Genomic DNA, 26,402 nt, shown 5'->3' with positions numbered 1-26,402 from the left:
GATCCAATTCCACAAAATGTTTGTAAAGCTGTACAGCTTGGCTCTATACATTTTTCATTTCTAAACACCTGCACCACATCAAGTTTATCAAAGCATATCCATTTAAACATCCATTAGCATTATACAGTGACCTCTTCCTAAGTTTCGGTTCGAACATTTCTATTTATAGTGAGCCCCCACCATATGATATGTCTGAGTCCAAAAGGTAGCTTGTTAGGCCAGTCAAAATTGTCCTTGAATGTTCTAAAAATTATATTTAAACTGCTAGACCCCAGCCACGTAGGTCCCAGCTAGTGATGTTCTTTTGTTTCTCTTGAACTGTGGGCTATTATCTCTCTTATCCTGTTATTGGAAGCTAAGGTATACTTAAAAGTAGAGAAAGATGTTTTACTGGGTGACTGATGGAATCTCTCTCCATTCTCTCTCTCTCTCTTATTTTTTTATATTTTCACTGGGTCCATGCAGTGGAATTCTGTTGGTCAAATATATGAGTATAAGAGAATGCAACTGTATGTATATTAATGAGCTTATGTCTCTCTCTCTCTTTTTTTTTTTTCCCTTCAGTGGGGGAGAGAGGCAGAGGGATCAGGAGAGAGGGAATCTCAAGCGGACTCCACACCCAGCACAGAGCCTGACATGGGGCTTGACCTCACAACCCTGAGATCAGGACCTGAGCCAAAATCAAGAGCCGACGCTTCACTGACTGAGCCACTCAGGCACCCAAGCCTATGTCTCTTCTTATAACTGCATTTATGTGAAATAAAAGATTAAAGTGTATACATATGAATATATGCATTCCTACTTACATATATAAATAATATGTATGTGTGTGTGTGTGTGTGTGTGTATACAATATACGTAGACATAGTGAAATGGAGAAATAAAAGTGTTCCAGAAGAGACCAATGTGTGCAAATTCTCATGGTCGGAGGGAACATGCCAAATACTAAAAACTGATGTGAAAAGAGACCAAAAAATGCGGGAAGCAAAGTTAAGTGACTCACCCATGGCACCATCCAGTAGCATCAGAATCTAGAAGTCATATATATCTGAACACAATCCCTGTTTTTCCAGTTACCCTACAACATGCTGCAACTGAGATTTGTGTGGCAAACAGTGGCAAACTGGAGTTCTTTCACTGTTGGTTTCTTTGTACAACTTTGATTTGTCCCATGGCCCCATGCTGAAACTTGACTCTGGACCCATACCTCCCCTGTGATAGGACAATTTGCTTCAGTCACTTGGTTTGACAAGCTTTCTCAATGCATACCTGTGCAGAAACCTGTGACAGGCATATGTTCAAACATACACAGTGGATCTGATCTAAACTGCTGGAGTTTTTTGAGCTTGTAGATTTTTCCCAAAAGTTGTTTTTTTTGTTTGTTTGTTTGTTTGTTTGTTTTTTGTTTTTTGTTTTTTACAATAAATGAATAAGTATTGAATACTCAATGTATGGTCCAATAATACCCTCTTATATAGTCCCCGTGACAATTGGTTGAATCACTTAAATCTCTAAGCCAGATTTCCCAATTCTAAATTACCCCGCCCCCTTTAAAAATAGGGTTCTTGGGGCGCCTGGGTGGCTTAGCCATTAAGCCTCTGCCTTCGGCTCAGGTCATGATCCTGGGGTCCTGGGATTGAGCCCCACATCAGACTCCCTGCTTGGCAGGAAGCTTGCTTCTCCCGCTCCCACTCCCCCCGCTTGTGCTCCCATTCCCTCTCTCACTGTCTCTCTCTCAGTCAAATAAATAAATAAAATCTTAAAAAAAAAATAGGGTTCTTATTATCCACATGTATTGGCAACTTTCTGACTCACATTTTGCTGCTTTTGAAACTAGGGATATATCTAGGAACATAAATATCTAGAAGCAGGCTTTTCTAGGTCTAATGTGAATCCTGCAATGAATATAGAATCAGAGAACAAGACTTGTTGTGTGATTCCCTTCCCATGCAACGGAAAAAGAATTTGCTTAATTGCCCGTGCTTAAGGGAAATGTCATCATGTATGGCTTCCTGTTTTATACTGATGAGAGAATATTGAGTTACTAACGGCACAAGTCAGAAAAAAAAATTCACAGGCCATGAGCTAGCGTGCTAGAGAAAGAACAGGTGATAGAATTAATTTATGAAATGTCATGTTTTAGATGCCTGACTCTGGTGAAAAGATGACTTTCTACTTTATATAGGACCTATACATAAGGCAGGAGCAGGTAAATTACACAAAAAGCTCAAATATTCCTTACTCCAAGCTCCTCTTACAGAAAGAGGTAATCTAGCTCAGGCTAAAGTGAGCCCTTCTTTAAGAAGGTTTCCTGAGCGGCACCTGGCTGGCTCAGTCGGAAGAGGATATGACCTTCAACTTGGGGTTGTGAGTTTGATCCCCACATATAGATGTAGAGATGTAGAGATGATATAAATAAATAAATAAATAAATAAACTTTAAATAAAAAGAATGTTTGATGAATATTTACATCAAACTTCTTTGGGTTTCTAGTCTCTCATTATGTATTTCTTTAGCATTAGTTAAGATGGAGGACACTGCATTGGATAAAACACCATCAACAATTTAAGATCCAGCAGATAAATCATAAGCACAATTATCTCTACTAGACAGCAAAGGTAACCAATGTTCCTTTTTTTAGAAAGAAAAAAGGTTTTATTTATTTATTTGACAGAGATCACAAGTAGGCAGAGAGGCAGGCAGAGAGAGGAGGAAGCAGGCTCCCCACTGAGCAGAGAGCCTGAAGTGGGGATCGATCCCAGGACCTTGGGATCATGACCTGAGCAGAAGGTAGAGGCTTTAACCCACTGGGCCACCCAGGTGCCCCATAACTAATGTTTCAAATAAGATTCTTTATCTAAGAATTAAGGTTATGACAAGAGCTGGGGTACAAGAGAAGCCTTTTCCAGACTTGGTAAGGGGACTTTATGAAGGTAACATTCTAGTCTTTTCTCTCTTCTTTTACCTTCCCCCAAGAAAGGCAAATGACAAATCCTGGGTATGGAGTAGAGTTGGCTGAGAATACTGGCATATGCCTTTTCCTACTGCAATAGAATAAATCTGTGACTTTTTTTAAAAAGGGCATTTAAAATAATTGTGAAAGAAATATTAATAGGTTGTAGCAATTGGTGAAGTTCTCGAAAGCCTTGAATCAGAATAATTAGGGAAACTAGAACTTCTAAAATGAAGTAAGCCAGATGATAGAAAAAAGAAATGACAATGAAATTGTACTTTACTGTGCTAGGTATGGAAACATCTCTGCCTTTTTTCTTTTTTTTTTCCCTTTAAGAGAGCATCTGTTTTAGTTACTAGGTCTGCTGTACCAAAGTAACACAAACTGAGTGGCTTTAAACAACAGAATTTCATCCCCTGGTGGTTCTAGAGGCCCGAAGTCTGAAATCAAGCTCCTCTCCAAAATCTCTAGGAGAGGATCCTTCCTTGCCTATTCCAACTTCTGGAAGCTGTAGACATTCCCTGGCCTACAGAAGCATAGCTTTGATTTCTGCCTGCGTCTTCACATTGCCACCTTCCCTCCGTGTCGTGTCTTTTCATAGTGTTCTCTCTGTATGCTTTTGTTAAAATGTCCCTCTTTGAAGCGTTTCTTATTGAGGAATAGTTCATAAGCAGTATTATATTAGTTTCAGGTGTACTGCCTAGTGACCCTCCAATTATATACATTACAAAATGCTCCCTGTGGTAAGTGTAGTTCACTTCTGTCACCATAGCAAGTTATTACAATGTTATCAACCATATTTCCCATGCTGTATTTTTTATCCTATGACTCATTTTACTATTCCAAGCTTGTATTCCTTTATCTCCTTCATCAAATCTCTCTCTCTTATAAGGACATCAGTCTTATTGGATTAGGCCCCATTCTACTCCATTATGATGTCACTGTAACTTAAGTGTATCTTCAATAACCCTGATTTCAAATAAGGTCACCCTGTGAGCTAGTGGTGTAACTAAAAAAATTTCTGTATCTCCTTTCCTGTCAGCTACCATACTTACACTCAGAACACACTACAAGACTTCTGATGTCTTGTGTGTTCTCCACACCAAGGAACCCTCTGACACAAGTTGAATGTCCTATAATTCAGTTCTGAAACTATCTGCCTGAACTCAGATCCCATGAGTGAAGAAGAGCTTAGTCCCAGAGGATCCCCTCCCCCCCTTTAGATACCAATTACAAGGCTCAGACTGTTACCTGCAACTTTGACCAACTGGTTGTAAACCGGGGATCCCATGACCCACTGCTTAGGTTCAATCATTTGCTAGCACGGCTCACAAAATTCAGGGAAACACTTACTTACATGCACCAGTTAACTATAAAGGATATAATAAAGGAGGAAGATTAACACCCAGATGAAGAGGTACTAGGAAGGGGTGTGCCACTCTCCCAGCATGTAGATGTTTGCCAACTTACTAAACCCCATACTTTTAGGATTTTAACGGACGCTTCATCACACAGGTCCAATCAATTATGAATTCAATCTCTAACTCCTCTCCTCTTCTCAGAGAATGAGTGATAGAGCTAAAACTTCCAAGCTTCTACTCATGGTTCTTTTTTGCAGAAGAACCAGCCTTCATCCTCAAGCTGTTTCAAAGCCCACAGAGAGACACCTTATTAGAAGAAAAGCACTCCTATCACCCAGGAAATTCCAAGGGTTTTAGGAGCTCTGTGGCAGGGCCCAGGAGCAGAAATCAACATATTCTATTATTTTACAATTAGGCTTTAGGACTTGAACAAATCTTTTTTCTGGCGGGGCACACAATTGAAGTCATAACATTATCCTTTCAAGTTGCCCATGATCCTAGTAGGTTGATATACCTGTGTGTACATACATTTAACATGAAATCTTTGTCAAATGAATACAACCGAGGTGTCCATCAGGCCATCTTTTGTTGTTTTTATTTTTTTAACTCAAAGGACACACCTTGATCTCTACTCTACACCACTGACATCTTAGCTACACAGAATGAAGCTATTCCGAAGTCAGTGAAAACAGGTTTTCAAGGGCAACTGGCCTCGTGGTTCTGGATTCACAGTTATGTGACCAGCTGGGGGGGGTCTCCTGTCAGGCTGTGTGGCTCACCAACACTGAGTCATTTCTTAATGGTTCTCCTCAAAGTGAAGGTTCTTCCTTGAACTCTGTAATTCTTCCTCACACCGAACCATCACAAATGAGGAGGCTGAATGGGGCATCAGAAAACATTTGTATTTTGAGCAAATAAAGATTTAGGCTTGAATCTAATGTCCACACTAACCAGCTCAGGGACCCTGAGCAAGTCAATACAGTTTTCAAATCCATAGTCTGTGCATCTGTAAAATGAAAACTCTCACTGCTAATGCCCAGAGTGATGCTGAGGATTAACGTGGATAAAGCTCTTGGCTTGACACAAAGGAGTACTTAGCAAATGTCACTTGTTTCAACCTCATAATAAATATGTCATGTTGAAAACCGACACCTATATATGAAAACTTTGCCTCCCATAGAGTAGTAACGACAAAATTATCATGGTCATATGTATAATTATGTATTTGACAGAAATAAAACAAACATCCATTTTAATTAAAATTATAATTTATAGGCTGAAGTAACTGTGCTCACTTTCTGGGAATGCCAGTAATAAAATTAGATCACAACAGAATTGGGAATGCAGATTTACTCATAGAACAAACATTTCTCGAGCATCATATATGGGCCAGATATTTCTTTTAAGGACAATGTGTCAGAGCCACCAGTGATATAAATAGCAGGAGGAAAGTGGCACAACTTACCCCACCGACTTTTTCAAAGTGAGATCCATCTTTCTTGAAATCGGTGAGGGCCCCATTGAAATACCAGGTGAACATGATGTCTAACAGGGGGTCATGCTGCACTTGGCAGGGCAAAATGACACTTTCGCCAACGGAGACATCCATGTTGGATGGTGCCAAAGTGATTCTCGTTGGTTCTATTAAAGAAAGAAGAAAGGTTTAAGTAAAACATTAGCATTTTTATTTTGATGAAATCATTTTCACAAGCTGATGGTTAATCTAACATTTAGGGTACATGAATAAAAGTTTTCAAGATTAATAGAGAATTTTTATGCAGATCTGTAATGTATATCATCGGATCCACAAATTCTTGTTAAAAAGAATTAGGATATTTGAATTTATAGAATTTATCAGTTAAAAATTAAAGTCACCTGTAAACAAGAGTTGGAATATTACTACAAAATCAATATTAATGTAGTTTTATTGCTTTGTGAAATATGAGGTTAAAAATAGAAACCACTGAATTCTCATTGACTTTTAATGACTCAAAAATGCATTGCTACCAAAATTTAAATAGACTCAAACGTTTGAAATACCACACAAAAGACATATAGAACAGGTACTATGAGAGGGATGCTAAGTTAAAATGTTAATTAATGTGTTGCCCCCCTCCCTAGGGTCCCCATGTACATTTTCTTTTCCCTATCCTTGTAACAGTCCTCCCATCTATTGTGAATTAAAATTCCTGTGACCCCATTTTTCCATCGTTGCTCCTCATTTGTTGACTCCATGTTGCAGCAAGAGTCTTTGAAAGAATCATTTATGCATGTTGTCTACAATTCCTCTAGTAAATTCCCTCTTTAATCCACTCCAGTTAGCCTCTGGCTCCTCGCAAGCCATTGGTTTTTGTCAAGGTTCCCAGTAATCACCCCGCTGCAAACCAATGGCACATTTTCCAATCTCATCTTACTTAATTGACCTCTCAGCAGCATTTACTACCCTTGATCATTGTCTTCCTGTCAGTTCACTTTCTTTGCTTGATTTCTGGGACACCAAACTCTCTTTGTTTTCTAGAACCATCCGTGCCAGTCATTCCTTATCTGGTCCCTCTTCTCTAAATCTCATAATGTTAGACTGCCTCAAGCTCAGTCCTTGGTTTTTCCTCATTGTTTATCTTCACTCACTCCCTCAGTGATTTTAGTCATTCTTTGTTTTTCAAGTATATACCTATATGCTAACAACTCCCAAATGTGCATCTTCATCCTTCATCTCTCTCTCCCCAAACCCAGATTCATATAACCAAATTCCTCTCTGGGAAACATACTTGGTTGGGTGTTATAATAGATATTACTGTTCACCACAATTTCCTTAAACACATACAGCAGGATTAAATTATCAACACTTTCGAATTCAGGCATAACCAAATGCTAATGCATGGCTGAAGAAATATAAGATGGAGTTATGGGTGGCACTGACAGGCAGAAGCCTGGAAGAACTAAGAGACCATCTGATGTGTTTCTCCTCTTCTACTGTGATGGACAATGTGCCTGATGGTGGAGGCACTGGAACCCTTTATATCTGAATGAAGACAATATAGCTGACCCACCATGGACTTGCTATATAAGCAAAAAAGTCTTTGCTATTTTAACCCACTGAAAGGTTGGATTTATTGCTAATGCCAGAACACTGTGGTCTGCTTTACATGAATAGAGCCTAATGAACATTTCATACTTAACTCATCCAAACTGAACTTCTGGTCTACCTTTTCCCAAATTTGTGCAACCTTCACATCTCAGTTGTTTTAACTGTCATTCTTTCTGTTATTTGCCAGACGCCCTACAACCATCCTTTTCTCCTTTTTCTTGGGCTTCACATTCAATTCATCATCAACTCTTATTGACTCTATAAGCAGAGCATTTACAGAATCTGATCCTTTCCCATCAATTCCTCTGCTGCTACTTTCCCTTGGGTCATTACCATCTCCAGCTTGGTTTGCAGCCATGGTCTTCTCAGATCTCTTCCATTTCTACTCTTGATTCCCCACAGTGTGTTGTCATCAGAGCAGCAAGACTAAATCTTCACATCATGCCACTCCTCTGTTGATTTGTACCAGCCTCCACTTCTCACTTAACTAAAAGCTAAACTCCTAACAAGGTCTACAAAGCTCCTCCATAACTGTCCCCAAGGAATCTATAAGTTAATTCCTCCATGTCCACAAAAACTTTGTTGAAACCTCTCTTTCTCACCAGGTCCACTCCAGTCATGGTGTTTCTGTCCCAGCTTACCTCTACCATACACTATTCCTTATTTTCTCAATTGTTTGCAATTTTTTCCTTCTAATAATTTCTTGTCTTTTATTCCTACTAAATGTTTTCTTTCTATCTCTGGTAGAAGGTAAGATTCATAAGGGTAGCATCTTTGCCATTTTTTGCCAACATAGGCTAAGCACCTGACACAGAGTAGGTATTCATTTTTTTTTCTTGAATGAATAAATAAACAACATATATCCACAACTCTCTGTGACTCTCACTGATGGCAAAGATTATTCCACGGTCATAAATGTCTCCAGAAAATATCAACGATACTGTGAAAGACTACATTCAAAAGATCTGACATAATAGAATACCATAAAATTTCATCATCAGCATATGCTATTTGTAATTCTTCTGCCCATCATACCAGCATATAACTAATGTGTTCCCTGGTGCACACTGTGGTATGTGAAGAAATATTAAGAGTTGTTCTCTTGACTTCTACCTGTTAAAAATAACAGTGGAAACAGGTTCTATACCTTCAAAGTGCACTGCATATTGTAAAAAATCTGTTCCTTTCCCTTGATCTTTATAACATACCACAGTGTTCATTTCTACATAAGGTAATCTTTAAGAAATGTACCTACCCGTAACAACCAAGTGTGTTGTGCCATTTGCTTTTCCAAATTGGTTTTCTGCTATGCAGGTGTAAGTTCCAACATCAGCTTTAGTCACATTGGCTATTTTAAGTCCTCCATCTTTTAAAAAAGAAATTCTAAAGAAAAAACCAAATTAGACAAATAAATATATAATAGTCATTTTTCCCAAATATTCACAATATTTTCAAATAGAACTATCATCTTAAACTAGGATTTCTATGGCTAGATAAACCAGTCTTTAGCCTCTTTGGGAATAAAGACTGATAAAATAAAATTTACATACATACACACACAGCTGAGTAAGAGAAGATGCTCTACCAATTTGAACTTTTCTTGACATTTTTATGCAGAATTACTTAACCCCATTATTTAACATTATACCTACTTTCAGGGATGTCTTTATCAAATAAGTGTGAAATGCCTTCTAAAAATATATGGTGTGGTAGATTGTTCATGATGGGCTAACCTTATCAGCTTGGAGAAAAAAGAAAATAGACATGTCATGAATTCCCTTAACTTTGAAACAGTATATGAGAATTGAGAAACTCTCTTTCCTTTCATAACGAACTTGGGACAATCACATCTGACCCAATATAAATTCAAATTTTACAAAATAACACCTTTATGGCCACTTGGGAGCTATTGCAAAGAATCGGCAGTACAAATGAACCTTACATTAGAGGTGCTGAGCATATGCTTAAAGTACTTAAAGCTTTTGTACCTAACTAATTAATTAAGGAGATACAAATGAGTGTCTCACATGTGCTAGGCATTATGAGACTCTCTGGGATTATAGTGTTAACAAGATAGAAAATCTCCACCTTCATGGAATTAACAGTCTACTGAGCAACACAGACAATAAATAACCAAGTTCAGATATTTGAGAAGTACTCTGAAGGAAACAAACAGGGTGATATAATAAAGAGTAATAACTATAAGGAGTGTTTCCATGATAGGGTGCCTCAGAAATGCCTCTTAGAAGAGGTATCATTTGAAATGAGAAAGAATGAGAAAGGGTTTGCCTATCATTAGTCAGATCCACAAATCTTAATGGCCCATCTTGTCTACCCGTAACTATTTCCCCTTTTCTTGAATTCCTAAAATCTTTACTACTCATACCATACATTTAACACTTACGATGCCTTTTATCTTGTATGATTCATATCTTTGGTATGTGAGTATCAAATCTATCCAAAGACAAGGTCAACTTCTTTAAAAAGATTTCCAACCCCAGCATCAGCATGACATATGTAAGCCATGATTAATAAGTGTTTCCAACTTTTAGGCTCTAGAACAGACAGGGAGGACACTAAGGGCATCAGACTATAGTGGACGATCTCAACTCAATTTCTAAGTATTATCCTGCTTGATGTAAGATTTGGAGATGAGTATCAGAAGTGTGATTTGTCTGAGTTTATATATCAAAAATGTACAAGATACATATTTTATATTATAATCTGTATTTTTAATGTATTTTATATTACCTATACATATATAGTCCTTTGATGACCTGTAATTCACTTTCACTCAAATCCCACTTCCATTTTCTGGAGTGAGAAAGTGGTGTAATTAGAGCCAACACACAGAGACCTGCTCATCATCCCAGGTAGATTATCCATGAATGTTTGTTGCTCATGTGATTTTTTTTTTTTTGTCTTAATCAAAAGGTGCTTTTATTTTATGTTCCAAGATTCATTGTTTATGTACCACACCCACTGCTCCATGCAATATGTGACAAACAAAATGGTTTGAGAACAATGGCCTAGAAACCTAATCAGGGAACACAGAACATTTTGTTTTAATTTGAGGGGCAAAGTACAAGGGTTACAAATTCCAAGAACTTTCCTAGGTAACTGCGAAAAAGGTGTAATATCTGATTCCCCTCATGGAACCTTGACCACTTCGATGGGTATGAAATACCTGTTGATTGATCTCTTTTCTCAAAGAGGTCATCAAAGAAAAATCTCTATACCTTAGCTTCTCAGAGAACAAAGATTTCCTTAGATAGTGTGTAGTAACAGTGGAAAGAGGAGACGCTGCAGAGGGACACATGCAAACCAAACACTCCACATATGGAGACTATTTTGAGAAACATGGGGAGTAACCTGAAAGAAATGGAAGTCTGATCATATAATTCCGCCATTACCCCAAGCCCAGCTTAGAAGGCTTCTCTGGCATCACACCACCTACAGGAGAAGAATGATTACAGCCTAAGGCTGAGATGTATTTTCTCATTAGGACCCCACCTCTCTCTAATTTCCTGAAGCCTCGTGATTCTACCCCTTATTCGCTTTTCCCCACTCACACATATTTTCTTTCAAATGCTTTTATGCTTCTTCTTGCCCTGGTGCCTTTGTGAACACTGTTTCCTACGTCTGGTTAATGTGCACTTAACCTTCAGATTTTGGCCACTTCCCTGAACCACGGGTCAGATGAGGTGTTCCTGTAAATGATGATACAACTTCTGTGCCTGCTTTATAACATTTGACAACTGGCCCATTACACATTTGTGTGCTTATTTGACTAATTTTCTCCTCTAGTAAGCTCAGAGACTGTAAGCTCTCTGGAGGAAGGGAGGGTGTCTTGAGAGTGTCAGATTTATGCACCACTAGATTTCTAGAGCCTTGAACCATTCCTGACAGAGTAAATATTCAAAATTGATGCTTGCTGAATGAATAAAAGATTGTATGTCTCTAGAGAGTCACTACAGAAGAACAGGGATTAGCACTCAAGACAGGTTGCACGGCACTGAGGATTTTTAAAAAATTTTTTAAATTTATTTTTTATTTTTTTATTTATTTGACAGACAGAGATCACAAGTAGGCAGAGAGGGAGGCAGGGAGAGAGAGAGAGGAAGAAGCAGGCTCCCCGCTGAGCAGAGAGCCCGATGTGGGGCTCGATCCCAGGACCCTGGGATCATGACCTGAGCCGAAGGCAGAGGCTTTAACCCACTGAGCCACTCAGGCACCCCAGGCACTGAGGATTTTAGAAATTATAAGAAAATAAATTCAGAATGTGTGCAGACTATTATGCACATATATGTGTATCTATATATACATATATATATGCCTATTTATGTGCCATATATAAATATATCCATACATACGCACATGTATATGCATAAGGTTGACCCATGAAACAAGGGTTTGAACTGCATGATTTTTTAAATACAGTATTACAAATGTATTTTCTCTTTCTTATGATTTTCTTAACAAAACTTTCTTTTATCTAAAATACTTTATTATAATAATTTGTCTATAATACATACAACATACAAAATATGTATTAATTGACCAAGCTATTGGTAAGGCTTCCAGTCAACAGTAGGCTCTTAGTTAAATTTTTGGAGAATCAAAAGTTACACGGAATTTTCTATTTTGCATGGGGTTGACATGCTTAATCTTCATGTTATTCAAGGATCAACTCTGTAAATACATATGTGGAAAAAAAGGAAGCTGAAGCAACAGAAGTCAGGATGAAGAGAATTTAGAAATTCCTAGGATAAGAGGACTACAAATGTACTTTCACTATGAAGAAAGAAGTTAAGAAACAGGGAGAGACTAAAGATAAAGGCAGGGAGGCCAGGAAGGAGGAAGGAAGAGAGAGAGTGAGAGAAAAGTTACTGAGAAAAGTCTCTGAGTACGAACAAGGGCAATGCTCCTGACCCATTTTGCTTGCTAATCCTATCTGTAAAAATTTGGGGTCATGATCTTCAAAGAGGATAGGACTTGACCCATAGCATTGCTCAATCAATTTTACTTACCTGTGTTAGTTAAAAAAAAAAAAAAATGCAGGTTTACTGGAGTTTTAAATATGTAAAGAAAGCAAGCTAGGAGACGGTTATCAGAAGGTCTTAAAGATACTTAAATAGTGAGGCAACCTCATCTGGTCTGAGATAGAGGCTGGAGGTGGGAACTGACCACTTCCAAGATTAGCAAGCATGAAACCAAAGTAAAAATGTCTCTGGTTGACGGAACAAATAGTCACCCAAAGCTCAGATCTTCTGATTTGGATATCACAGAACAGAGACAGGCAACTGCAGATACCTTCACATCCTATGAATCAGCCTAACAGCTAACCTTCCACAACAAATACAGAACTATTAGGGATATTGGAAGAATGACAAAACCTTTAGGGCAAGAGGTTTAATAGCTGTAAATGAGCAAACCTATCTTTATGATGATGCCAAGACGAGGACAAGCTTCAAAAACAAGGCTAACAACTTAGGAATCACACAGACCTCAAAACAAACATATTGACTCTCAAAGAATGCCAACTCTGTACATTGCAAAATTTTGAGCTAATTGGGTATTTTCTTCCTAAATTGGTTCTTCCAGTAAGATCTAAGAGGCTCACAGGGCATTTCACACAACATAAAAATAAACAATATCCAGTAAATGGATGGAATAATTGTTTCTCAAAAGAAAACCTTCAATAACCCATGCTTCCCTACAGAGATCCAAAGTGAACATTTTATACTACTTCAGTATAAATGAAATTGCTTTCTAAGCTTTCTGGGAACACGTTTTGCTGCAAACGGATAGAGCTGAAAATGTAGATAACAATGAGTGTCCCTAAATCTTGGCACAAAAAGTTAAACAAAGATTTATGAGATTAACATTCAGAAATGTGGGACTCCAGTTTCCTCTGAAAAATGTAGAATTTAAATCACGGTGGCATTTTTGACTCCTTGATTGGGTTTACAATATGCCTTTATATATCTCCTTTTATCAGACTTTCCTTTCATAGTAAAGGAGGTTAATTATTTTACTTAACTCTGTGCAGTCTATGGTTACTTTGGGATAAGTAAACTTAATTGCTCTAAGCTGCTCGAATGGTCCATTCTGTAATGCAGTGATGGCACTGAATTTATGGCTGTTAAGAAAAGCTGTTTGTTCAGAAAGTTGACTGTCATTAAGGCAACACTGACCTGTACCTTATGATGACACATAACCATCCATAATAACAGTATGTTTTAGAATGGGAACAGTGAGGTCTATTGTGCATGCAAGGCAGGATTTCTGAATATATTATTTTACCCTTGCCTATGTTCTGAATATTACGGTAATTTATTCAACTTGAATTTTAACAAACACGCCGCAACTCTACATTTTCTCAGGAAGCACATCTCAGTGGAGATGAAATCACATGAGATCGTAAGATTAAACTGCTGTATAGAAAATAACAAGGCTATTTTGGACTTCACTTTCTGAGTACATATTCGAAGAGATGGATGCTTACAATTAGCCGTAAGAGAAAAGTACTCACAATGCATGTATTACAGGATAAATAATGACAGTTAAGAAAAGCAAATATAAATTGATGAAAATGCATGAGAAAAATATGTGTCAGTGAAAAAGAGCACGGAGTGCCTATTTTCGTTTGCAGCTCCTGCTCAGCCTCAAACGCTTGGTGAAAAGAACTTCTGCCCCTTGAGTTCAATGATAATGTACACACACTCTTTAGGAAAATTATATTCGAATTTTCATTCTTTTAGCTATACCATTTTGGGCTTTTGTCTTATCAATTCAGCAGTGTTAGGTTAGTGATTTATTGGTTGGCAAATCTCCAAGGAAAAGAGAGGCAGAGCAGAGAAGATTCAGCAGTTAATTATCCTATTTTTGAGGAAGCACTAGGCTAATACTATGAGGCATTGTTACTTGGTTGGGACACATAGATTACATGGAACAGGCATCTGAGGTCCTAGAGAGATGTACTTTTTCTGTATCAATTAACATTTCTTCATATTCATAAGAAAAGAATCAACAACAGTAAAGGACATAATCATTACTTTTATAAAAAACCTTTCCAAAAGCATGTTTATCATGACAAATAAATCTGGAGTTCAGTTTCTTTTACAACAGCGATGTGATTGTTTTTTCTTCTAAAATGGACTCAAGCCAATAGAACAAAAGGCCCCTAAGAGGGGATTTCCAATGTGAATTATTATATAAAACTACTCATCTAAGTAATTCATGGGGCCGAGGTAATCCATTTGAAACATTTAAATCCTTATATAATAAAGTATCTGCAAAAAGGATAAATCTTCCTATGAATGAGGGAGTAAACCAAACAAGACAAACAAACAACTCTCTAATGCCTCATGTATTTAAAAGACAACCTCAAAGGGAATAGTTATTAAGGTTCAAAGCGGGGCCATATTTGACACTATTCTTTCCTGCTTGAGAGAGAGAGAGAGAGACTCGCAAGTGAAATCAATGAGCATCACAATGTCAGTTCTACTGCTTATACTATACATAAAGCTGATTTAAAACTGCTTAAGTGAGTAGTATGGTTTTTTGATATTTCATCCCTGAATTAGACAGACTTAAGTACACTGGCTCAAGTGTACAACCAGGCCCTTCCTGTAAGGGCAAGGTCTCTTACTGCTTGGTAAAGAGAACATCGAAATACATTCATTCTCTACAGGAAGGCAGACACCAGAAAGGGAAGAATCCTGATGCGGGGCTCCATCTCAGGACTCTGAGATCCCGACCTGAGCCAAAATCAGAGACCAATGCTTAACCAAGTGAGCCACCAAGGAGCCCCTAGGAACCACACTTTGAGTAACGGTATTCTAGACTTTGCCTATTGGATTCTCCCTCTTTCAACTTTTATTTGTGAAACAAGAACAAAAATGATGCTTAGTTCATTCATTCCAGTACTTGCTCTGAGAATATGGTCCAATCCCTTCTGCCAGGACTTCTGGAGCCACTTAGTTTTCTGTCCATCCCTGAGTCAGTTTTTGCAATTTATCTAATAAATCTGAGTAATACCCTTGAATAAGTCCTTAGCTACAGTTACCAAACCTCTAAAAGATATGAGCAACCACAAATTGGTGGCATGTGCATAGTCTTTTTTTCAATACACATTTGTTATCTTAACAAATATGAAGGGTTCAGAAGCAATCTTCCATATAAGGAGGACAAGGTTTTATCACAAACCAAGAGTGGCCCAAAAAACATCTGTCTGGACACTGTGTTCTTGCATGACAAAATGATTTTGGCTCCATTATCCCAATTCCAACATTATTTTCTATTTTAGATATTCATCCATGTATAAGTGGCCATTTATTTCTGCAGTATACAGAGGGATACAGAGTTCTTTGAATATTTCAGAAGTGTGAGAACTCTGTGCCAAGCAAATACACAGATAGACAAAACAATAGTAACAAATGTGATACAAGTCAAGTTGAATAATCTAAGGTTTTGTGGACTTCAGGTTGGCAACTCCCAATAGCAATTCAACTTGTCCAATGATAATGAAACTGTGTTCGAAAACTTGTTTTGGATATTCCAGTGTTTGCCTTTTTAGATGTACCTTATTAAGATTTTCCCTCATGATGACTGTGTACATTTGGTGACTAGCTCCTTAAAAATTATCTTGTGCAGGGACGCCTGGGAGGCTCAGTTGGTTAAGCAGCTGCCTTCGGATCAGGTCATGATCCCAGCGTCCTGGTATCGAGTCTCACATAGGCTCCTTGCTCGGCAGGGAGCCTGCTTCTCCCTCTGCCTCTGCTGCCACTCGGCCTGCCTGTGCTCGCTCTCTCTCTGGCAAATAAATAGATAAAAAAATCTTTAAAAAGAAAATTATCTTGTGCAAAAATAGAGTGGTAATGTAAATAGTGAAAACAAACTGGTGGTTGCCAGAGGGGAGGGGTATAGAGGGAAGGGCAAAATGGGGGAAGGGGAGTGGGAGGTTCAGGCTTCCAATTATGGAAGGTGTAAGTCACAGGGGTAAAAGGCATGGCATAAAGAATATAGTAAATGGTATTGTTACAGCATTGTATGGTGAATGATGGTAGCTACACTTGTGGCCAGAGTAAGGTAACATACAGAATTGTGGAATTACCATGTTGCACTCCTGAAACTAATGTAACATTGTGTATCAACTATTACCTCACTTAAAAAAAGAAAGAGTAGTCATGTCGCACCCCTCAAGAATGTAGAGTCATGGGCCACGTGTTCATTCATAACCTTGGGTGGGTCCCAAAATGTTTTCTGAGAAAAATCTCAGGCCTAACAATCTGCACTTTTCTTGTCCTCCCCCCATGCAGAGGCATGATCATTGTCTATTCACACAGGTTCTGGTGAGCCACCACACCTTTAATCAGATGATATATTTATTATTCATAATATTATAAATAAATATTATAATTTAATATTATTTATAATAATATAATTAAATTGATTTAAATTGATCTAATTAATAATTTATTATTATGTTAGATATCATTATTTATTTATAATGTTTATCAGATGATAAATATTAGTTCAACTGACTATAAGCACTGACTCTTTATTTTCACAGCAGCCTCTTCTGTGGACTCTACATTCCTGACACCAGACATAACCTTGAGACAATTTCTATTTCAAGCTCACTAAAAACATACATGTGAGAAATAATATGCATGGAAAATTAACTAGAAGAATGTGATCTACCTCTTTCCCAAGACCCTTAAGTCTTAATATTCGAAGTTATGCTTAGATTGCAAAGAATAAGGGAAAAAAAAAACCTTTAATACTCACTGAGAAGTCATTTTATTTTTTAAAAAAATTTTTAGATTATCATTTGAAGGAGAATGAGCATGAATGGTGGGGAGGGTCACAGGGAGAGGGAAAAGCAGACTGCCCGCTGAGCAGGGTGCCCAACTCAGGACTCCATTCCAGGACCCTGAGATCATGACCTGAGCCAAAGGCAGATGCTTAACTGACTGAGCCACCCAAGCACTCCAAGAAGTCATTGTATATATTGTTAGAATGTGGATTGTTAGTACTACATTACTTAATGTTCTCTTCATGACCATCTATTGGATTTGGATACACATATTTGCACTTTTATGCCTAGGGAGAGCTGTATATCTCCTTATCAAATGGTTTCATTTTACCTTATGGGCATCAAGGACTGTGTAGGTGGCAGTATTTTTGTCTGCATATTTTTAGCAGAAAGCTCTGAGCCAAAATTGTGCATCTCAAATACATGAATGGATCCACTGGGTTATGTTTTGCAAACTTCCCTCAGATACTCATCCAACAAGGATTTATTGAACATGTACTATGGATCATGCTCTAAGAGGCATTAAGGATTCCCTGATAAGAATTGAAACTGTCCTAATTAATATACCTTACATTCTAGGCAAATGGAATGCTGGCATCTTTAATTTCTCCAAAATATTTTTCTCCCCAGTGTGTAAATCATGTGTACTTTGATAAACTGTCTCAAGTTCTTTCAGGAATGAAGCATGACATGTGTAAATGAAATAAACTAGGACAAATCAAGTTATTAAAATGAGGCTAGAGTAATAAAGAAATAATAAATAATAAATACAGTGGTGTATCAATATTTTTAAGTACCTAGAAAAACATATAATTTATATCAAGATTTAAAATACTACCATTTTCTCAATTAAGTGAATACTGTGGAAAATAAAGAGCCTAATAAAATCTTAAAGGTAAAGTTAAACATGCCTATTTCCTTAGTACTTGAATGTAAAAGGTCAGGAAATAATTTTTTTCCCAAACAAGATAGATTTTTACATATTCAATCTCAATTACAGATTTCAGGACTTCATACTCATAAAGGTTCAATCATTTACATCTTTTAGAAACTGCTCTAGCAATGAAATCTTCATTTAGAATTTAAAAATATCACAAATAAATCAGGAAGTAGAAAACAGATCAAAGGGCAAAATAATTATTTTTAAGTTTGTTAGGCAGTAAGAAATTTAACTCAGTGTACCAACTCATTAGAACTTACATAACAGATCATAAATTATGAATAACACCTTCCAGCATCAGAATGTGGGAGGCAGCAACCATCATTACTGAAACACATATTTTTTCCCTTTTTTATGGAAGCGCAATGGCTCCCTCCTCACCTAATCATCCATTCACCCATCATCCATCCACCTATCTCTCTACCTCTATTTCTGTTAAAGGTTCAGGGAGGCCAAGAATTAAGGAACTTTTTAAATTTTTAATAAAAAGCCTCAAGTAGAAATTTATTTAGAAAGCCAATTTTTGTATATTTTTAAGAAACTGTTGTGCTGCGGGGTGCCTGGGTGGCTCAGTGGATTAAGCCTCTGCCTTCACCTCAGGTCATGGTCTCAGGGTCCTGAGATCGAGCCCTGCATCAGGCTTTCTGCTCAGCGGGGGCCTGCTTCCTCTTCTCTCTCTGCCTGCTTCTTTGCCTACTTGTGATCTCTCTCTCTGTCAAATAAATAAATAAAATATTAAAAAAAAAAAAAAGAAACTGTTGTGCTAAATTAAATAAGAAAATTATAGGGGCGCCTGGGTGGCTCAGTCAGTTAAGCGCCTGACTGGTGATCTCAGCTCAGGTCTTAATCTCAGGGTTGTGAGTTCTGCCCCACACAGGGCTCCATACTAGGTATGGAGCCTACTTAAAAAAGAAAAAAAAAAAAAAAAGAAAGAAAGAAAGAAAGAAAGAAAAAAAATTAAAAAAATTATAGGTATTTTTAAGAAATGGAAACTGCTCAGAAAAGAATGAAATTCACTTCAATAGGGTATTTTTTGAGGACTTAAATTGCACTACGTGTTTTGGAAAATAAGAGTAAGAACTAGCCCCTTCCCTTTGAAGACCTAATCTAATGGCTGAGGGGCATACCTATAGTTCATGTACAATGAACCATAAAATGTGATCATTTGGTAGGAATTTTTTTTTATATAAGTAAGGTACAAATTTATCCAATCCTATCTTCAAAATACATGGTATCTTTTCTTCTCCATTTCACCCACTGTTAGCCTAAACCAAGCCTCCAGTCAATCTTGTCCTGCCATCTACAAATTGCTTCCTAACTAGATTTCCACTCTCTTCCTTTCTTTCTTCAACCCACTCTCCGTACTTCAGCCAGAGTTCTCTTTTAACCAGGTCATGTTACACATTTGCATTAAGGCCTTCAATGAGTTTTACTCTATCTAAAATAAAATCCAACATTTTTATCATGGTCTTTAAGGATCCTATCTCTGAGACTTCATATTTAATTCACTGTTTTTTTTATTCATTTTTTTTTCCCCTGAGGCTTTATATTTTGTTCCTCTCCTGATCTATACACATGACACCTCAGTGCCACTGGTTTCCTCCTCATTCTCAAACCAATCTCATCCTCATCTCTGGCCTTTGTTCTTGTTGGGGTGTCTTCCTGGAAGGCACGTCTCCCAGTTCCTGCCATTTAGTTTTCTGCCCCAAAGTTACTTCCTTAATGAGGCCTTTTTTAAAAAATTAAATTGTATATGATTATATATATTTTTTTCTTTATGGCTAAAGAAATTATCTTTTTAAAATTATGTACTCTGCCTCTCCCATCTGCAATTTCTACGAAGTTTTTTTCAACTTATCTGTATTCTCTATTTCCCTTCTGCAAGTCCCTTGAAGAAGGGACTGTGGCTGTCCTGTTTGTGTGATTTCCTCAGAGCCCAGGGCAATGCATGGCCTGTGGGAGGTATGCCAGATTGCACTTCCCAAAGGTGGCCGCAGTTCGAATTCCCATCCTACCTGCTCCCCTAGAATCTTGCTCCTCTCTCATCAAGAGGTAGAGTCTAATTTCCTTCCCTGTGAATCTGGTTAGCTTGGGGATTCCTTAATAACCAGTGGAATGCTAGAAAAGTGGGCTGTTGGGTCTTCTGAGCCTAGACAACTCACCTTCCATCTTGCTACCTTGAATATTCATTCACGAACCACATTTGCTGCCTTGTAAACATTTCAAATCCCTAGAGACACCATGCTGTGAGGAAGCATAAATTAGCCCACGTGGAGAAAACACATGGAAAGGGCTTGGGGCTGCCAAAGAGAACATGCAGGGAACAGCCAGCTCCCGGCTGTTCTGGCTCTAGCCACTACCCGACTACAGTCATGGGAGACACGCTAAGCTAATACCTAGTACCAACTCATTAGAACTTATGTAACAGATCATAGATTATGATCTCATGGTTGAGCCTTTTCCCAATTTCTGACCCACAAAACAGTGAAATCTAACGAAGTGACTGTTTTTACACCACTGGCTTTCACAGTGATTTGCTATGCAACAATAGTTAATGGGAAATGTAGATGTTAAATATTTGAGGAATAAATGAATGTTGAAATGAACAAACAAGTATGGAGCAGAGCCTGAGGCGACCAGGATAGATAAGCAAAAGGCTCTCTGAGAACCCAGGGAAGACGGCCTTCTGCACAAACAGTTATAATGCACTGTGTTAGGTGATACAACTGGATAAAGAAACCACAAGGGTAAAGCAGAAGAAAGGGCAATTAATCTCGCTCCACTGGGTTTGGGGGAAGTTCCCACCATGAGTAACAATAAGCCTGACCTTGAGGGACGAGTTCAGGTTTTCTAGGTTGAGGAGAAAAGATAATCCAGCTAGAGGAAATTATAAGAGCAAAAAAGCCAGGATAAAATAAGAATTCTGCCCGTTTCTCCTTTCTCTTAAAATTTATTCAAAAGGCAATGGTACGTACCCCTGTCCTCCAAGTTGATAGTGTTAAAAGAGTCAATATCCTTACTTTGAGAGAAAGCATCTTGCTTTTTCCTATCTTAAACACATTATCAGGAAAAAAAAAGCAAAGGTAGTATGTGATGATAATACAGGTTTCTACAAGAGCATTAATATATTTTTTTTCTTTCAATTTTCAGTAAAAAACAGGGTTACAGAACATTGACTGGGCTGTAGGTAAGCATGTATAGAATTTTGCAGCTTGAGTGAGAAATGCTTTATGACCAAACAGATGTGGTATGGGTAAACACACCCAGGAAGTAAAACATATACTCTGAGTATGGGTATGAATTAATTACCCAGTTCTAACAAGGAATGGGCTTCAAGTCAATTCCAATGTCCAGCACATTGAAATTCATTAACCAGCTATCCCCTACCAAAATCATGACACTGACAAAATATTTTTTAAAGTGGCCTTAACTTTAATAATTCATAAAAATCAAACTTGAAATATGAGTTTAAGAACCACATAGTCATTTGCAAAATTTAGCTGATATGATTTTTGAAAGCAACAATTCTGGGATGCCTGGGTGGCTTGAGTCCTGAACCTGGCTCCTTGTTCAGCGGAGAGGCTACTTCTCCCTCTGCCTCCTGCTTCCCCTGCTTGTGCTCCCTCCTTCTCTCTCTCTCTCTGACAAATAAATAAATCAGATCTTAAAAAAGAAGAAGAAGAAAGCAGCAATTTCTTGGGGTGTCTGGGGGCTCAGTCAGTTAAGCATCTGACTTTGGCTCAGATCATGATCTCAGAGTCCTGGGATTGGCTGCACTGGGCTCCGTGCTCAGCAGGGAGCCTGCTTGTCCCTTTCCTTGCTCTGCCCCTCCCCCACTCATGTTTTCTCTTTCTCTCTCAGATAAAATCTTTCAAAAAAAGAAAGCAGCAATTTCTTTAATAACATTTAGGTAAAATTTATTTATTTCGGGAGGTTGAAATAATGGAAAAATCAGCTGAGAGTTGTAAAAAACAAAAGTCTTTACTCACTTTTAAACCCAGTCTTTTTACTCCTAAAGTATCTGAGCAACATGATGAAAACAGTTAATACTAAAAGCAACATGAGCAGCAATATTCAAATTCAGAAGCCACTATAAGAAATGCTTCACACGGGGCGCCTGGGTGGCTCAGTTGGTTAAGCAACTGCCTTTGGCTCAGGTCATGATCCCGGAGTCTGGGATCGAGTCCCACATCGGGCTCCCAGCTCGATGGGGAGTCTGCTTCTCCCTCTGACCTCCCCTCTCATGCTCTCTCTCTGTCTCTCAAATAAATAAATTAAAAAAAAAAAAAAGCCATTGTGTTAAGAAATGCTTCACACACACACTATCTTATTTTTATCTTCGCAGCTCGAGTCCCCTGAGATAAAAAAAAATAAAAGTGAGAGAAAAGGAGCAGGGACAGAGTTGGACATCATTTTTCCAAAGGAAACTTTGTCCTTTCTTTGCTTGTCAGGGAAGGTTAGTATTTTTGTCCAACTTTTGCTAAGAGTATGTGCCAAGAAAATACCACCTAACAGATTGGTTAACTTTGCAGTAAGACCCCATTTCACAAATAAGAAAATGAGACTCAGAGGTTAAATAATGGGCCTCACTCTACCTCCATGGTAATCAAAGTGTCAAGATCTAACCCACACCTTTCTGATTCTGATGCTTTGTTAAGTCAAGAAGGAAATCAAACCTACGTTTGGCTTCATCTGACACAGCGAACCATGTCCACAGTACCTAGTATGCTGCATGCCAATAGGCATAAATGATTCATGTAAATAATGACACAAATACCTACACAGAAACTTAGATGTCTGTGGTTAATGGGAGAAGCTCCCTAAGCATGTTCTGGTGGTTGAAGGGTGGGGGATGGCAAAGAGGAAGTGGTTAGGATGGCTTCCCAAGAGCCCTATGCCAACCCAAAAGTCTGGATTGCATTGATTCTTCTCTTGATTATCTTCATTGTTAAATACTAGCTTAATCATCTTATAGGCTATGGGATGTAAGAAGCAAATGCACCCTTTCCTCTTTTCTTTACAGCTGGAAGCATGAGAGAAATGGAGGTGTGGGTTAGGGAACCCAGACAGGGAAGGGAGTTGTTCTCTACTCTCTGAGACTGTTGCATACTTACTGAGGTATCTCAATCTCCCCTCTAATAAAAATGATCAGCCGATGTTCATACCCTCTGAGAGAGGGAAATGGTGCTTTCTCTGGAAAAGAACTCAGGTCAGGCCTCCTTATTTTCCTGATCATATAGGGACTTTAGTAAAGACACAGTTAGAATAAATAACCCAATTCATCTCTGTCTATGCCATCCACCACTTTGTTCAGATGGTGTTTTCCCTACTCTTTTGCTCTGTTAGATTTTATAGATCCTTCAGAACACAGCTCCAGGGTTGCATCCTGTAAGATGCCTCTCCTTCTGTGGAGCTGCTTTTCCAGCTCCCAAGGCTGGGACAGCATCTCTTCTCTGTGCTTCTTACTCACTTCTGTATACCCCCATTTTATACAAGGGGGCAGTGTCCAGTTTCCTCAGACCAGCACAGTTTATATATATTGTCTTGAAGGTTAAATGCTAGCAGTGCCCCCTTTCTCTTCAAAATATCTCAATTTATAAAATAAATTATATGATCACCATGATCATATAGTCTATCCCATGGCTAACTTTTCCAAACTGTGAATATACTATGACTGGGCTCCTTAAGTGCTCTTGCTGTTTTGTATTCATCTGTGTATTGCCAGTGCTGGGCACAACTCCCACTGCTGAATAAAGACAAAATAAGTGGATAGGATGAGTACCTTCTCTGTATAGGGAGCAAGGATGTCAATCTCTATTCAACTAATATCCAAGTCCTGAAAGGGGCAATACCACACACATTGAATAAAATTCTCCTTTGATCTTCTAAGTTCCTCAGTTCAAGATTAATTTGGACCTAAAAGTACAGGGGTAAAGAATTACCCAAGATCTTAGCTGTCTGCCCAAGTGTAGATTAACTGAAACGCACTGAGCTTCTATACCTGTTGGGTAGCTGTGAGGTAACAGCTGTTTTGATGGCAGACAGAGGATGACAGAGAAGATAACAGAATCCAGTTCTTTGGGTGAAAGGGGGCAACAGAAGGCAGACAGAGAAGGGAGCAGCATTTTGAACACTATGAAACAACAACAACAACAACAAAGCCAGGCTCGACTGTATTTAGACAGAGAGGGCCAAGAAATGTGGGGGAAATGGGGAAAGAGTAAAGACAGAAACTTTGGCAAAGGAATCCTTGCTCTTCATCTAAGAGCTTGAGACAAGAGGAAGTGCCATCTAACAGATTTGCTGATAGTCACATAGCTCCTAGACACATCTTTACAGAGCAAGACTGTGGTAGCAGTGGTGCAAATACCAAGTGCTTCTTGCTCTGACAGAATTCTTCTGGTTACTGGCAAAAATTTCAATGCTGCTTCTCAGTGCTGCCATGGAATTAGTTGATGTTTCACAGAAGGCAAAAGGGACCTGTTGGGAGCATTTCTTGAGCCTTTCAATTTCTCTATGAAGCTACTCATGAATTCAGGATGAAGCTAATGTAAGATTGAATGTAAACTTTTGCTTAAATAATAAAATATAATTTATTTATGGTGTGATTCACCATTTTGGGTATGCAGTTCTGTTAGTTTTAATAAGTTAGTGTGGTCAGGGAGCCACTGTTACGGTCAAGATCTAGAACAAATCCCTCACGCCTAAAAGTTCCCCATGTCCTTAAATAGTCAACCCCTCCAGCCACTCTGGCAACAGTGACCACTATTTTCGGTCCCAAAGGCTGTGCCTTTTTCAGCAGTCGTATAAATGGATTGATACAGAATATAATTCTTACTGCATTTTCAAAGCCAGTTTCTTAACTATATGTAAAAAGCATGTTAAGAATTGGTTAATACGTTTTAAAAGTATTATGTGGATTATGGGTATTAATATTTGGAAAAAATCTTTACTATTTCTTTCCTTAAAAAGCATTTAAATTTCTATAATATTAAATGTTGCCGAGAACATCTGAAACAATTTTAATGTGTTTAATTAGAAGTAATGGGCCATTCTTTGATTCTCTTTCAAATTGAGGCTATTGCAATAAAATATTTACTATTATAAGTAATAGCATTCAACTGAAAGCCCCATTTTTAAAAATAATTGGCTAATGCATTGTAAGTACCACTAAGTGTGATAGAGAAAAGCTAAACATTCTTTAAAATATGCCAACTGGCTATTTCCTTTTGAATACCATGCCTGCTTGCATTCTCTAGAGTCTTTTCCAATTTTACTTTGCTTAAAGGAGAAAAAACATCCTATTTCAATTCCAGCCTTTTTTGAAAATATGTGGATTATAAGCAAATGAATGAATGAATTAAAAAAAAACACTAAAACACTGACAGCTGGAGTACTACCACTGAACACTCAACGGGGCAGGGCATTTCTGTTTATTTAGAAAACCTGTTTCTTGCAAGGGGGGAAAAACACAACTTTTCTCAGTAGTGGATGATACAAATACAAAACAGAAAGCAAAAGCAAACAATAATAGCAACTTTGCTCCACACTGATGCTAGTAATTTCAAAGATTAGAATATTTGCACACTAGGTGACTTAATATTGACCTTTACTTAGTAAATTGATTACTTACAAATTAGGACTATATGCCATTTATTTGAGACTATAAAAACAGACTTCCTATACCCCATAACTTTAGTTTCCATCAGCTTCAGAGATAAGGTGTTGACCCTCTACCATATTCAGTGCCATGGTTTCAGCTAAGATGTCATGCTCAGAACACCTAAGTGTCTATCTGTTGCTCGAGCCTTTCTCCTGAGTTCCAAAGTCATTTGGTCAACCTCTGTATGCTCATATATTCAACTGGGTTTTCAGTAAACACTTCAAACACCAACAATTCCAAGTAGCACTTATATTTGTGCTTACTTTGTTCTTTCTGTAATGTTGTTTGTCTCACTGAATAGGTCTACGGTGCTCCCTGATATCTAAGCTGGAAATTTAGGATTTAGCCTTGACTCTTTCTGTTTCTTCAGATCATTAATCTAATCAACTCCTAGGTCCTGTGAACTTAACCCCTTCTCTAATTCCTAAGTACTTCTCTCCCTTCTCATTGCCTTTTCTTTACTTCAGCCTATCATACTCTCTTGTTCGGATCAGTGAATTTTTACTGATTGAGATTTTTGCCTCAAGTCTTTCTGCCACTCCAATCCATGTTCCCCACTGCCACCATTGCGATT

General features: G+C 38.0%; 1 protein-coding gene across 1 annotated transcript in view; it reads right to left on the bottom strand.

Annotated features, from left to right (window-relative positions):
* The window catches only part of CNTN3 (contactin 3), a 353,501-nt gene that overhangs the window by 63,048 nt on the left and 264,051 nt on the right, over positions 1 to 26,402 (bottom strand). Inside the window, exons 12-13 of the mRNA XM_047746701.1 lie at positions 8,658 to 8,785; positions 5,780 to 5,955 (exon numbers count right to left, since the gene is read on the bottom strand). Coding sequence (XP_047602657.1) covers positions 5,780 to 5,955; positions 8,658 to 8,785 — 304 coding nt within the window. The remainder of the gene's footprint in view (positions 1 to 5,779; positions 5,956 to 8,657; positions 8,786 to 26,402) is intronic.

The sequence above is a fragment of the Lutra lutra genome, chromosome 1, assembly GCF_902655055.1.
Source record: "Lutra lutra chromosome 1, mLutLut1.2, whole genome shotgun sequence".
Taxonomy (NCBI): domain Eukaryota; kingdom Metazoa; phylum Chordata; class Mammalia; order Carnivora; family Mustelidae; genus Lutra; species Lutra lutra.
This window is presented reverse-complemented; position numbering and strand designations above follow the sequence as displayed.